This window comes from Convolutriloba macropyga, chromosome 3 (genome assembly GCF_964194025.1).
Source record: "Convolutriloba macropyga chromosome 3, txConMacr16.3, whole genome shotgun sequence".
NCBI classification, from domain to species: domain Eukaryota; kingdom Metazoa; phylum Xenacoelomorpha; order Acoela; family Convolutidae; genus Convolutriloba; species Convolutriloba macropyga.
The window spans coordinates 37677732-37691393 of record NC_134470.1 but is presented as its reverse complement, the minus strand read 5'-3'; the positions used below and the strand labels follow the sequence as shown (position 1 = coordinate 37691393).

The 13662-nt window shown below is 35.7% G+C and overlaps 1 protein-coding gene across 3 annotated transcripts in view; it reads right to left on the bottom strand.

Annotated features, from left to right (window-relative positions):
• Positions 1-13662, bottom strand: part of LOC142336183 (rho GTPase-activating protein 45-like) — an 89858-nt gene that overhangs the window by 60745 nt on the left and 15451 nt on the right. For all 3 annotated transcript variants that reach the window (XM_075384816.1, XM_075384814.1, XM_075384815.1), the window contains exon 2: positions 726-2902. In XM_075384816.1, the coding sequence (XP_075240931.1) occupies positions 726-942 (217 nt within the window). In that variant the 5' untranslated portion in view covers positions 943-2902. The remainder of the gene's footprint in view (positions 1-725; positions 2903-13662) is intronic.

The following is a 13662-nucleotide window of genomic DNA, read 5'->3' as shown; positions in this document are numbered from 1 at the left end:
TTCTTTGTCCTTTAAAGGCAAAAACATCGAACTTTATGAATCTTGCAGATGAAAAGAAATTCAAAAATAACAGAAACCGTGTTCTTGACGTTCATTTCAACTAAAATATTGAGAATAGCTCAACATCAAGCAAAACTTGCAAACAAAGTTTGGAAGGTTTGCGAAAATGGAATAAATTACCACAAAGAATTTGGTTCGCAAAAAGCGAAGAATTTTTCAAGGAGAATTTGAACAAATGCCTTATCTCACAACATGAACAAAATCCACTGAACAGTAACTTAGGAACCTTAAAAGTTATTTTTATTTTAATGAAGGAAACAAAACTTCTCAATGGATTAGAAGGGGATTGTATTATACCAGGTTATAAAATTATATTAGAATTCTACTGTGTCGATGTCTTTGTGACAAGTATTTTAACCATATAGTTATAATTTCTCTTTAGCTATTTCAAAAAATATGTATACTAAAATAGTATATAACCAAATAGTACATTTCACTATAATTGCTAATAATTTTCTAGTGCAAAGGTTAGAAAAATAGTATATGAAAAATAGTGTATGTGCAAGTTAAGATCCGGCAAATTGTTTTTTTTTCGCTCTTAAATGTGAGTGGCAATCCCAGACGTCCTTACAGTACATTGTGATCATTAAAGGATTCGGAAAACTGAATCATTCATATTGAAGCTGAATTGGTGCCTGAGAAATTTAGTGTGTGCATAAACTTACCTAATTTGCCCTCTCCCGTTTCAATACTTTTGATATCTGAGTGGGTGAAGAACCTGGTCTCTACTGCGTCCGTGTTGGCAGAGGAGGCAGGGGTGGTGGTGGGGGAGGTGGAATGGGAGTGGGAAGTGGAAGTCGCTGGCGAACAAGGAGGGTGCAACTGCAGCGTCGGACTCCGACTCGCCACTGAGGTCGATGACGTCGTAAACTTCGTGAACATTCTGGAATGTTCTCACGACTGATTACGTAACGGAAGATGCTCACAATCGATTAGGAGCGAAGCAATTGTCGGGACTGGTAATTATAGCTGTTTCTCACCCACGATTGAAAGTTGGAATGTTCTGTTCTAGAAATTTTAATGAATCAAACGAGGGGATGGAATGTTGATTTAGATAATTCTGGAAGCTTCTGGAAGGTTTCCACATATTTGGAATGGCAGAAAATTGAGAAAGCTTTTAGGAGTTAACTTGTAATTGGCGGGTATTGAAGTAAACGGTAAAACTTTAAATTTCAGAAAATAAAGAAAGAAAGTGTGGATAATTCGGAACTGGGCACAAATTTCTAACATCGGATAAGAAAAGAGGTTTCGTTCCGATTTCAAAATTTAAGTAAAATAAGTTACCATTATTTCCATTTAATGCAAAAAAATGCTGAAAAAATGTTTAGAAAATAGAGTCTTCAAATAAAAGTTAGAAATATCGTGAAAAATTTAATTCATAACAAAGTTTACACGCTGACTTTTTAATATTAGATTAATTCGGCAGTGCGTAAATGTTGAAAACAGTCCATTTGAAAATGTAAGATCTCTGCTTACGATAATGCACTATGACAAAATCACGCGTCGTTCTATATCGGGGCAGGAAAAATGGGCTGGCAGTAGTTAATTTTGCTCTTACTGCAAATTTGTCAAAAATTGACAACGTTTCAGTTCATTTTAACACCCGAGGGGGATACGATATGACAATAATAACAAAAAAATTAAAATAATGAATTCTAAAAATGACAAAAATATATAAGACAGGAGCGAAATGCGGAAATTATACTACACGTGTACAGGGAACGCCATTTTATATATGTACAAGCGTGTGAGTGTAACTGTATATGCCAATGGTTATAGTAACTGCGATAATATATGTATGTTTTGGTTGTTTGCGTGTTATGAAGTACAAAAAATAACGTTTACGTAAAATTTATATTGCTATCAGCAGCTATAGTTGGTGAAAATTGGGGGGTAGGTTGGTGGGTCGACGCAATAATGGTAATGGTAGTGCATACTTAGCGCGCTTTATGAACGATAGAGCGATGGGTTGAAATACCATCCCTACACAGGACCATAGTGGGTATGGTATGTATGGTATAGTAGTGGTTATGGTTTAATGCCTTATGGTAAGGTACGCATAAAAGCCTGAACAATAACTGGTGGGCTATACGTAATAGCACACTACTAGTAGTAGTGGCGGTATACTGGTACTAATAGGGGCTGAGGTGGTGGTGGTGGTGGTGGTTGTAGTAAACTAAGCAGCAGCAAAACACGCCACCACGGTGGTAAGGGTGGGTTTGAAAAAATGGGGCTGATGTAAAGAATTATGACATAGAAAGGGGTTGCATGGAGCAAGAATGGAATTATTAGAACATACAGTGCAAATATTGCGATAATAAATGGATGATACTCATAAACTCAATTCCAATTAGCAGACCCTTCAATTAACCGAAAATCGACACCACCACTGGTTACCTTTTGAGAACATTGATTTGTAAGTTTATTCTTCAAACGTGCTCTGTAAGTCTGCATTGTTTTAATTTGGATCGGATTAATAATTTCCTGATTGTTTGGTTAAAAATAGAAGCGTAAGTTATAATGCTTCCGCGAAGAACGACTGTTGTAATTCAAATGGCCAGATTTGGATCGATTAAGGAATCGGCTACGCGAAAAATTGGCGGAGCGATTACTTGTGATAAAGGGACCATACCTCCCTCTGTATCGTAGTGGTAGTATTAGTAATAGTGCACTGAAATTTTGGAAGGCAGGGCGATGAAAAAATGGGGCTTAAATGGAAAATTGGAGGGAAGCGGCGTGAAAAGAAGAAATGTAGAGTAGGGGGAGCGAGAGAAAGTATGGGAAAGGGAAGAATTCTTTTCCTCTATTATCCTGCCTCCCGTGAACAAGGGACCGACAATGCCTGAAACATGGAACAGTACAATTTAGAATGGTATAGAACGTACAAGATTAATAATATATTTGACTCTTATGTTTGAAGGAAGCCGTGAATGTATACGTGACGTGTACAGCAGACGCGAGCGGTCAAACACGCACGATCGAAATTTAAGGATAAATTAGAGAGAGAAAGAGAATTTTTACTGAAAAAGAGGGAAAAGTAGTTTAATTAGCCTAAAATTGGAAGCAAAATAAAGTTTGTTATTCTTCTGTCACAATATCAAACACCCCCCCCCCCACGCACACACACACACACACACACTCTCACACACATACACACACATACACACACACACACACGCACACACATACACAAAGACACACATCACCCCCTTAAAAAGATAACACGAGAGATACGAACTTAAGTAGTGTCGTTTCAATGATACCAGGTAGAAAATTTACCCGCGTGCTGACAAACTTGGGAAACTGTATGAAGTACATTTACTTAATTGCCAAAAGCAAATTCAAATACAGTTCATCATATTATTTTAGTTGTTGGCTGCTAGATTGAAACTATCTGTTCCTATGAAAGAGAAAGATCTCTTAGAAAATAAATTGAAAGGTTTCGATCTATCAATTTTGAATGCTTTGACTTCTAACACTAATTTTTAAAAATAATTTCTACGGTTTTCAATGTATCAAGAAGACGGCATGCAAAGTGCAGAATATTCTTCTAATTCTTGCTGAAAATTTAGTCCCTAACAAATTATCAAAAATCAGAGTTTAAAAAACTTTCTCTACTTTTGCAAACAATGTGAGCAATGATATTTTTGTGATGTTTTTGCAACACTTATTATGCTATTTTGTAATATATATATATATATATATATATATATATATATATATATTTATATATATATTTATATATATATATATATATATATATATATATATATAGTAATATAACTCAATATACTTGACTCCTGATTACTTTCAGAGCACTTGCACCAACGGGAAAATTGTTGTGGTCTCGAGCACGAGTAAAAAAAATTTTAATATAATACTATTTGAATTTAAAATGGCCTCTATGCACGAAAAATTCAAAAGTATTTATAGTCATGGGTTAATTTACAATAGTTACAATAGTCTTAAGTATCAACAATTTACAACAAGTATTAGTGCACTCTTTTACGCTTAATACGTTGTTCTCCCAACCTGACAGCGTGTCATTGATATCTACAGGGGGGATTGGCGAGTTGGTGCGAAGTTTAAATTTATCGCCTAAAATTACGATACAATTCGGTTCTAATTAAAATTCTTTATTGAATAATAATACTTCGCCAACATCAGGTAAGAAAGTTTTCTTTAAAATTCGAAATTTCTTCTTACACTGCTAAGTTCTCTACCTCTTTAGATATCACATCCTTCCACATTTTTCAGCAAGTCAATTTGAATAAATTCTCCTCTCAAATTGTCAGCAATTAGGTGAATTGTGGATGTCACCACCAAGCACAATTGAATTGATCAATCCTTTGAAGAAGACTTGTTCATTCAGATCAAAAGCAGTGATCCCTGAAGGTCTCACCATCCGTCACAGCAGAATTTCCACAGGTGTTTTGCTCCGTCATGGAAGTGTTCTTAGGTGTCACTAAAGCTAGTTGTTAGAGAGCGCCAAACGACACATTCAGATTTGGACTCTTAGTTTCAAAAGCGCGTTTCACTGTTTGCACCGCTCGCTCAACGAGTTCGTTTGCTCTTGGATGGTAGACCGGTTACTTCATAATTTTTATTCCCCAGTGACTCACAACACTGTTGAAGGCACCCCTAACAAACGCGGGACAATTTTCTGACCTTAACGTTTTCTGTACACTAAGTCTTTCCAAGATGTGGCTCAAGAACATTTCAATGTTGGTGGAGTTTTGTTTCCCGCAGGGAAGGATTCTATTCAAATTTATCATGGGTCTATTGTTATTAAGAGTTTAACTTGGTCTTTGGCACAGGCCAATTCTTATGAAGACTTTCCAAATTTTCTGCTTTTGACTAGTTATATACTATTTTCCCTAGGATTGGCCTTTAATCTTGTCAATCTTCAAATTAACTAATATATCGAAGAACAATTTGGATGATGCCGGACCACCAAGTTAGAACTCTGTTGCAATTTTTGCGGTTTGAGCCTCATATAATTTCGCCATCACCACAGTTTTTAGTTTTGGCGTACAACACCACAATGAATTGTACAACACCACAAAAAAATTCCGTTATGGATTGGCGAAGCATCAATCTGTTATTCAATTGCTTTCTCTGCTTCTGAGCACTGTTTCTAGTTGCCATTATTTATTTTTTTAATTTATCCTGGAAAATTCTCTTCAACTCCAGCTCAGTTCTGATGTCTGACTGGGTTTCCAGATCAGACTGGACACTTTAAATGTTGTTGAGAGCAAAGCAGACTCTATCATTTTTTTCGTGGTTGTCGTCAAACTGTTCCGCTCAAAATGTCAGCATGGGAAATTTGCCCTCCTGATGTGTATTTTTTTTCGAGTTAAAATTCCATCAGCGCTATTGCCAATCTTGTGTGCCTTGCTGATGCTGTTTTAAGAACTTCTTTGTCTAGTTTGAAGAGGTATTTGATAGGTTTGTGATCAATGTATAGAATCAAATTTTAAAAGAGCAGGACCCCTTTCAATGTTGTGACCACTGAAATAGTGGCAGGCGCCTATCGCTCAATATAGGAGTAGTTCTGTTCCCTTTGTGGCAATTTCGTGGAGAGGTAAATCACAAGATGTCCATCTTGTGAGAGGACCCCATCCATTGCTTTTTCTAAAGCGTCTATGGTTCCGGTTGCTGGCTTCGTCAAACTGTAAGTCTGAGTATTTGGATTAGCACAAAGCTCATTATTCAGGATTCAAAAATTTTTGCTCTTCTTTTTCTCTTTCAGGGTAGTCTTTTCAATTTTCGGTAACAGGTGACATCTTTGTAGCAGAACCTGTTATCATTCGACCATTGTTTGATATAAATTTTTCGTTTTTGATTCTCTCGACACATTTTTCATTGCGTGCTCTTATTTCTTTAAGAGAAGAGTAACAAATAACTAACGCTTGGGATTGGTTTTGAGTGGGATTTGTTTTTGTTTTCATTTTTATAAAAAGTTTTTTTGACTACGGGCATTTGCAACCAATCTTTATCCTTTGCTGCTTCATGTACACACTTCGACTTGAAAGATAGCGAAACCCTTGATTCTTTAGGTAGTTGACACAACGCAGTTCTGAAAGACTGATGAGTTCCTCAAGCCCTGAGCAGGCATGCAAATCCTGAACAATGTTTAGATGTTGTGATGTTGCTTCATTTTTGCATCCTCGTCAAGTTCAATTCGAACGTATGGGCCTCATAAATTGATTTTTACAAACAATGGGGCCCCATGGAGATGAGGCCACATGAAGATGGTCTCTATGTCTCGTATTGGATGACCTTTGTCCATAACTTTTCCTTCAATGTGACCCTTCATGACCATCTACAATCTTAGGGATCGCCATTTTTCCCAATGCCACATTACAGCTGATGAGTTAGTGACACCATCAGATTGCACAAGCTCCAAAATGCCCTGTCGTGCCATTTCATCAAGTTTCTTTCTGACCCTGTCTTTTAAGTGTGAACGTATCTTTCTTGCGTTTCATAACATTTGAGCCGGTATGAATTGGACATGAGCTTTGGAATGTAAGACTGAGAGTTGTCTCTCATCAGACTCTATTAGTGATTTCTTCGGGCAGTAAGTCTCTCCTAAGTAGCACAAATTTTTTGTTGGATTGAACAACTGGTAGTTGTTGTCATTTATCCTTACTCCCAGTCCACTCAATATCTCATGTTAGTGATCCCAGAGGCGTCCCTTGACGGTTACCATTTCCCTCAAGAGGTCTGTTTTTCGACTTACCCGAGGTTTACTAATCTCAGTCCAGATGAATGATGATATCACGGTATTATCAGCACCGATAACAACTTGCAATTTGTTTTGTTGTTTTTTACGGTGTTTACTCCCATCTTACTGACAAGATAAACACGTTTTTCGGTTCATAGTACATCCTCATCGCTTCCTGTTTTGGAATAGGTTTGCCTATCTAGCTCACTTTCTTCTTCAAAAAAAGATTTGTGTTCTTCAAACTGACCTGACTCAGGCTGTGTTATACTTCTGCACGTTTTAACAAGGTAATCTACAATTTCACAGGTTTTACATTTTTTGTTCAAATGGCACCTGGTTTGTTGCTGTGTGGCTTAACTCAACATCTGTTGCACAAATTACCACTGCTTTAATTACCAGTGACCATTTCATTTGGTTTTCTAAAGATCTTTTTAAAGTTATATCCCGATTCTTCTTTTACATGCAGTTTGCTACCTCTTCAAAAAATTCAGCGAGCCATTGCTTAAATTCTGAACTTTAGATAGAGACATTTGTTGGTTTAGTGTTCATGCCGTCTAGTAGGCTTGGTTCTGCCTCATGACCTCTAAGTTTAGCTGGATTTTATTTTTAACAATTCCTGCTTGGAGTTTGCCGCTGTTCTAAGATCTTCGAAATCTCAATAGCGTGCGTATTCTCTACAAAGCGTCGGCAAACTGCCATCAGATTCTCTTACTCTTGGGATCCCTTTCTGCCCCTTCTGGCAGTTTAGCTATTTCTGCCATTAATGCACTTTATGAGAACTACAGTTTTGAACAGCTATTCTGATTACTTTGAAATGAGTATCTAATAGCTTCTTAGGGCTTATTTGCTCCTAAGTTTAAGCGGAGTGGCTTGACGAAACATATTAAAAAGAAATTTGTTACCTGTAGGTCCACGTTGGTAATATATCCGTTGACTTTGTCCTCTTTCTTCTCTGCGCGATATAGTGCCACAAACGAATTTATCCCCGCAGTACAGCATCCAGCTTTCTGCGGATTGGAGTTTTGTTGATCGGTCGATGGTCTGGGCACCATTGTTATGTTCTCGAGTACAAATAACAAGAGTTCAGGTACTATAATAATTGAATTTAAAATGGCTTCAGTGTACAAAATTTAACAACTTTTCATAATCTGTATCAGTTCAAATCTGAGAGATCCGTCTAGATACAGATTAACTGCTATGGGTAAATTAAAGCGTCAAGTACGAATAAGTTTTTCCCATTGCCGTATATGACAATTACTTGTGCAATTTTTTCGCGTAATATATTGTTCTCTTAAATGTGGAATCTTTTAAATGAATCAGATATTTTCAAAACTTGCAGAAAATTCAGCAGAAATTTAAACGTTTAAGAAAAGTTCAGATCTAGAAAGTTTTTGAAAAACTTTGAGTTTTTGTTCAAAAACTCCAGTTCAGAGAACCAATCGCCCAAGATGGAATGTCGAGTTATCCCAATTAGTCTTGATAATATTAAAAGCCATTATAAATTGGGCTGGTCTATCAACTCTATCAAACAGCCCAGTTTAGCAAAAATGTTGAACAGCAAGTTCTATGTAAAAAAATGCGCGTCGGTGGCATAAAATTTTTAGCAACTAAGCTGTGGGCCGAAGCAGAATAGAATCAAAGAAGCTTTTTGTTGTTCTTACTCACTATTTAGAATTGATGACTGTTGGTGTGAAAAAGATTGCTACATATTTCGGCCGAGCTACGATTTCCATATTGTTCAACAAGAAAACATCTCTGTTCCTGAAAATTTACCGAAATAGCCTGTTGAGTTGAAATATATATATATATATATATATATATATATATATATATATATATATATATATGTATATATATATATATATATATATATATATATATATATATATGTCCTATATGATAATTAAAACTATAGGCAAAGCATGTGGAAGAGATGGAGATGTGTCATAATTGGGCAACAAACACATTTTTAAATGAAAATCAATACAGAGGGAAAAAGTGTCATTAGTGTCTGCTGGAGTATGAAGAACAGCTCAAGCAACTTCTGAGATAGTTTTAACTCCAAATTCGATAATTTAAGTGAAGTTCTACAAAAATTTAAGTATTATTTTAGTCGAATTGCTCATAAACTCTTTGAACTGCACCAAAAACGTGTTTCTTGAATTCAAAGAAAATGTAAATTCAAAGATTTTACTGAATGTTTGAAATTTTTTTGTGAATTGTCTGTATTGAAACCAGAAATTGAAAAAAATGAATTGAGTTGTTGGCAGTTGATAAAAAACGCCGTAAACTTGATCAGAGGTAACCGAATTCGCAAATTAGAGACACAAAAACACTCGTTATCATCTAAACTGAGGATTTCAGTGCCAGTGGTTTCTGAAATCAGAGACCTTAGCCACAATGGCAGCCGTTGAGTTTATGTCAGCTCTAACTTGAGGCAATGAGAACAGCTTCATTTTAAAATTGACTCAAGCTTCAGACAAGTTGTCGTCAGTGTCTCAGAAAAAACCGAAGAATCTTCTCTTCAATTATTTTTTGTAGTTTTGTGATATACAAAGTGATAATAAAAATCTTGAAACCAGATCCAAAAAATAAGAAACAAAATGCTAAAGGACTACAAAATTTTGGTCAGGTTTCGCATTATTATTAACATGCAAAAAAACTAAATTACGCTCTTCGGAATATTAAAAAGTATAGCAGGAATATTGTTGAGTGTTTCTTCAAAAAAAAAATGTCGATAAAAACTTTTTTTTAGTAGCTCTCAGATTGCTTTTCAACTTAATTGTAGGAGCTGAACTAGTGTAGCTGGGAACAATATATCAGCAGACAAACTGACAGGGGAACACTCATTTGTATTTGTTGTTTATGTTGTCCATTTTCTTTTATCTTAGCTGCAATTTACGTCTTCGTAGCAGCAATAGTTAAAGTTAGAGTGATAGTCTCAAGATAATGGAAGAAGTGGGACTAAAATAGCAACACATCAAGCAGTCATTGACAACAGCCGCAGAAAACAACTCTCTTCCTAAACTAATTTAAAAAATATTGCAAGTATACACTGACTTCACCTTTGATTGACGTGTTAAATTGTCTTACATGTTAACCATTCTTGAGTAGTAAATTGTTACTGTGTGTTGTATTTGAAAATTATTCGAGTTGCAAATCAGTGTTTACTATAAACAGCTATACTAGTGGGTAGGGGGTGCGAAGGTTCAAACTTCTGACTCGATGGTCTTACTCCTAGTATACGCTATCTTTCTAAGCCTGATAAGTCTCATAAAAGTATTTATTGATCTAAGTAAGTAAATTTGGCTAATTGATCTAGTTATAAGTTTTATATAATCTTTATAGAAATCGAACATAGATAAATTTACAGCTAAAGTAATGAGGTTATTAAAGTGAAAAGTTAAAGTTATAAAAGTTAGAAAGTTATGAAAGTTAGAAAGAGGAGAAGGTCGGGAGAGTTAGTAAAAACTTTACTCACTCGAAAAGTTATCAGTAACTTATTATTCCCTTTCGAATAAAGTCCTGACTTGAAAGTTATCTCTAACTATTCGTTACTCGATCTAGTTGAGAAGATTGGATTAGCAATTTCACTTTGGAAATACTTTTGCTTCGAGGTAATTTTCTGGATTTGGAGATATTAAATTCTCAGTTTCTCTGAGTTATTAATTCTTAATTTCTCAAAGTTGTGATTCTTTCTTTGCTATATATAGTTCTCAGAACGGGATAGTTCCCGTCCTGCTGGATGGCAAAATGTCCGTTTGGCTGGACGGACATTTTGTGCAATATGAATGGTTCAGCTAATTACATCATTCTATTTTTAGAATGATGTAATTTGAATACTTAGCTTAGTTAAGCTAAGTATTCAACATAAACATTACTTTAGTACACAGCTTCTGGTGTTTCTACCTATTTTTTGAATAAATAGGTCTTAGTCATATTTTTTTGAATTCAAATTGTTTGCATATCAGATTGAACCAGTATGCATCATGAGATCCCAAATTTGGTGACCTGTAGCAAACCGTCCACACAAAGACTGGCAAATAGTCATAAACTGATTTGGTAATGAAATGGTAAAAACATGGCGGACATACAGTTACAAAAAGGAACTGCGAAAACAAAATCTGGACGGACTTGAAAGCACTAAAAGGAACTGGATGGTGTAAACTTTCCCCGTCACAGAAGATTGGGAGAACAGCAGCTAAATTCGGTCTGTCGACCCGGACTTTAGATTAAAATTTTTTTCCTTTTTCTTGAGCAAAATGAATGTAGCAATACAAAAGGAAATCAAGACCGCCTTAGAAACATAGAGTCAATTAAAAAAATCTACAATATAATTTTCTCCCATACGCAAGAGTATCACTAACGAAGGAAACTGCTGCATACGTTAGGAGGTGGCAGCAGTCTGGTAAACAGATGAAAAATTGTTCTGAGACACTGCAATTAAAAGGCTTGGAAGCTACTATATTATAAATAACAAATATCGTATCAACAATCTATAAAATATATTTGATTTGAACAACTCATTGAAACTAAATGTCATTTGAGTTGGTTTAGCTATCATAAAACTGAACTGCAAAGATTCTTCAAAGATTTAGACACTGCACTGACTGGTTACCATATATCCGCGGACAAAACTATGGTTGGTTGACATATTCAACCAACTCTTTGGACCGCTGAAGCAGAACCACCTGCAAATAACTCATAAAAAAACAGATAAATTTGTTTTGGTCAGTTGAAAGTGGTAAACAATTGTTGGTATCACAAGTCATTCGACAACAAGAGCTGTTAGATGAAACGTGCAGCTAACTCATCAAGGTACAGAAAATGCTTCGGAAACATCTTCAACGAATCGAAAGGTTTAGAAGGAAAGAAAGAACTCAAATGAAAACTTTAAACAGCACAATCTCATAGAATGAAGCTGGAAATGAAACAATTATAAATTCTGTATCAACTCCAAGAACACATTGAACTAGAACGCCAATTGCGAAGAGAACCACTGGGGGAAAGTTGATGTAAGTTCTAAATCATCGAAAGCACTTGAAAAGTCATATTCGATTCAGATTCTAAAGCAGCAAAATGTTTCGCATTAGAACAAAGCAAAGGGGGGAGACACGAACGCCAATTTGATCAGAAACTCGTTTTAAGGTAAACCCTGGACGAATTAAGCGTATTTCTAAACAATGGCAATTCTTTGTCAAACGTGATGACTAGAATTTTTTCCAATGTTGATTTGCGAAATAAAACTGTCCGTTTCAGAAACTTCATCTCGCTAAAGTTGATATTGATCATTTCTGGCAGAAACAAGCTGGACTGGCCCGAGAGATTAAGCGTCTTTTCTGGAAGAATTGACAACCACATTTTCAAGATACAGAAAAAAACGAGCCATTCAAAAACTCTACTAAAAGGCCAAAAAAAATGGCCAAAAAAAGGCCAAATTTCTAGTGTGATCTTCTGGAAAGTTAGATCACGCTGCCTGGAGCGTTTTAAACAAAAAAGAAGACAGAATGCTATTATAGATGTTATGCTTGCAAGCCTTCAAAGGACGAAATCAATTGAAACCTCACAAGCAATCTTGTTTCATTGTTATTTTTTTTACCCTAGTATGGGTGCTCAAATAACTCACACGTATTGTCGAGCTGCTAACAAGCTCAATGTTAAACATGGTAGTTAATAAGCCACCACACTTTTTCGAAGAGAAAAAGTTATTCTACATTTATCACAAGGATGAGGACTGGCGCAATCTAATCTTAATTGGAAAGTGGCTGACAGGAATGGCTTTTGTGTATGAAGGGTTTTCCGGGGTTTGATGGCAAGAACAAGATGAACACCAATGCAACGACAGTAGAAAAAAAATTTTGCGAACAAACATTTGAGTGCATTATGGAATAATAAAGAAGCAAAGCTTTCCAATAGCACTCATAAATTTTTGAAATGTATAGTTTTGAAATTAACGAATGTCAATTGTCAGTATGCTTCAGTGCGAAAAAACTTTTGAAAAGGGTTCTTCTGACTACCACAAAATTAAAAAGGAGTTTCAACCACTGAGAGTTTTCCCAAACAGAAAATTCATTTCAATGGTTATGGTAATTTTTTTTAAAATCAAGTTGATTACGAATTACAAAAAATAGAGCGAGAGAAGAGAGAAAGTTTGTCGTTTCGACAGACTGAAGATGTGGAAATAGCTGAGAATATACGAATTCGGTGGTTTTTAAAAATACGCTTCCCAGTATTACGTAGCTTTGAACCCGATCCAAAGCTACCCAGCAACTTCAGCTCAGACTTTGATTGTTTTTAATCATTGTAGCCGCAATACAAAGAGAAACAAATTATAATCAATAAACGAAGTCAACCCAACTCATAAATCAAAACAGATACATGTTAAAAAACTATTCGTCAATTAATGAATGAATCAGAATTCAAAGGCACTGAAAGCAACTCATTCAGTTGAAAGGCAAAAAAAATTTGCGACACGAACCAGAGATAAACTCAAAAAGTCCTGTTGCATCCGTCGAAATTGCAAAAGTGCATTGAAATTTAAATATGCCTCAGCAACAAGCTACTCTCTGGACATCATTTACTACGTAGTTTGATTTTAAATTTTCCGATTTTATGAAGAAACAATAGTCTTGACGGCCAGAGCTAAATCAATTTTTCTTGTAAGTACCAACTTCCAACTTCCAAAAAAAGGAGCTGAGTGCAACTTTAACGACAAACAACGCCCTCATGAGAGTCGGCATCAAAAATGAAGATGAATCGCATGTCGCAGGGAAAGCAACTCAAAACAGTTTCTACCATTTAACAAATTCAGTTTCAACACCAGAAGAGGCTATTGAGGTATCCGATTAGATACAACCTCCTCTCTCATAACATGA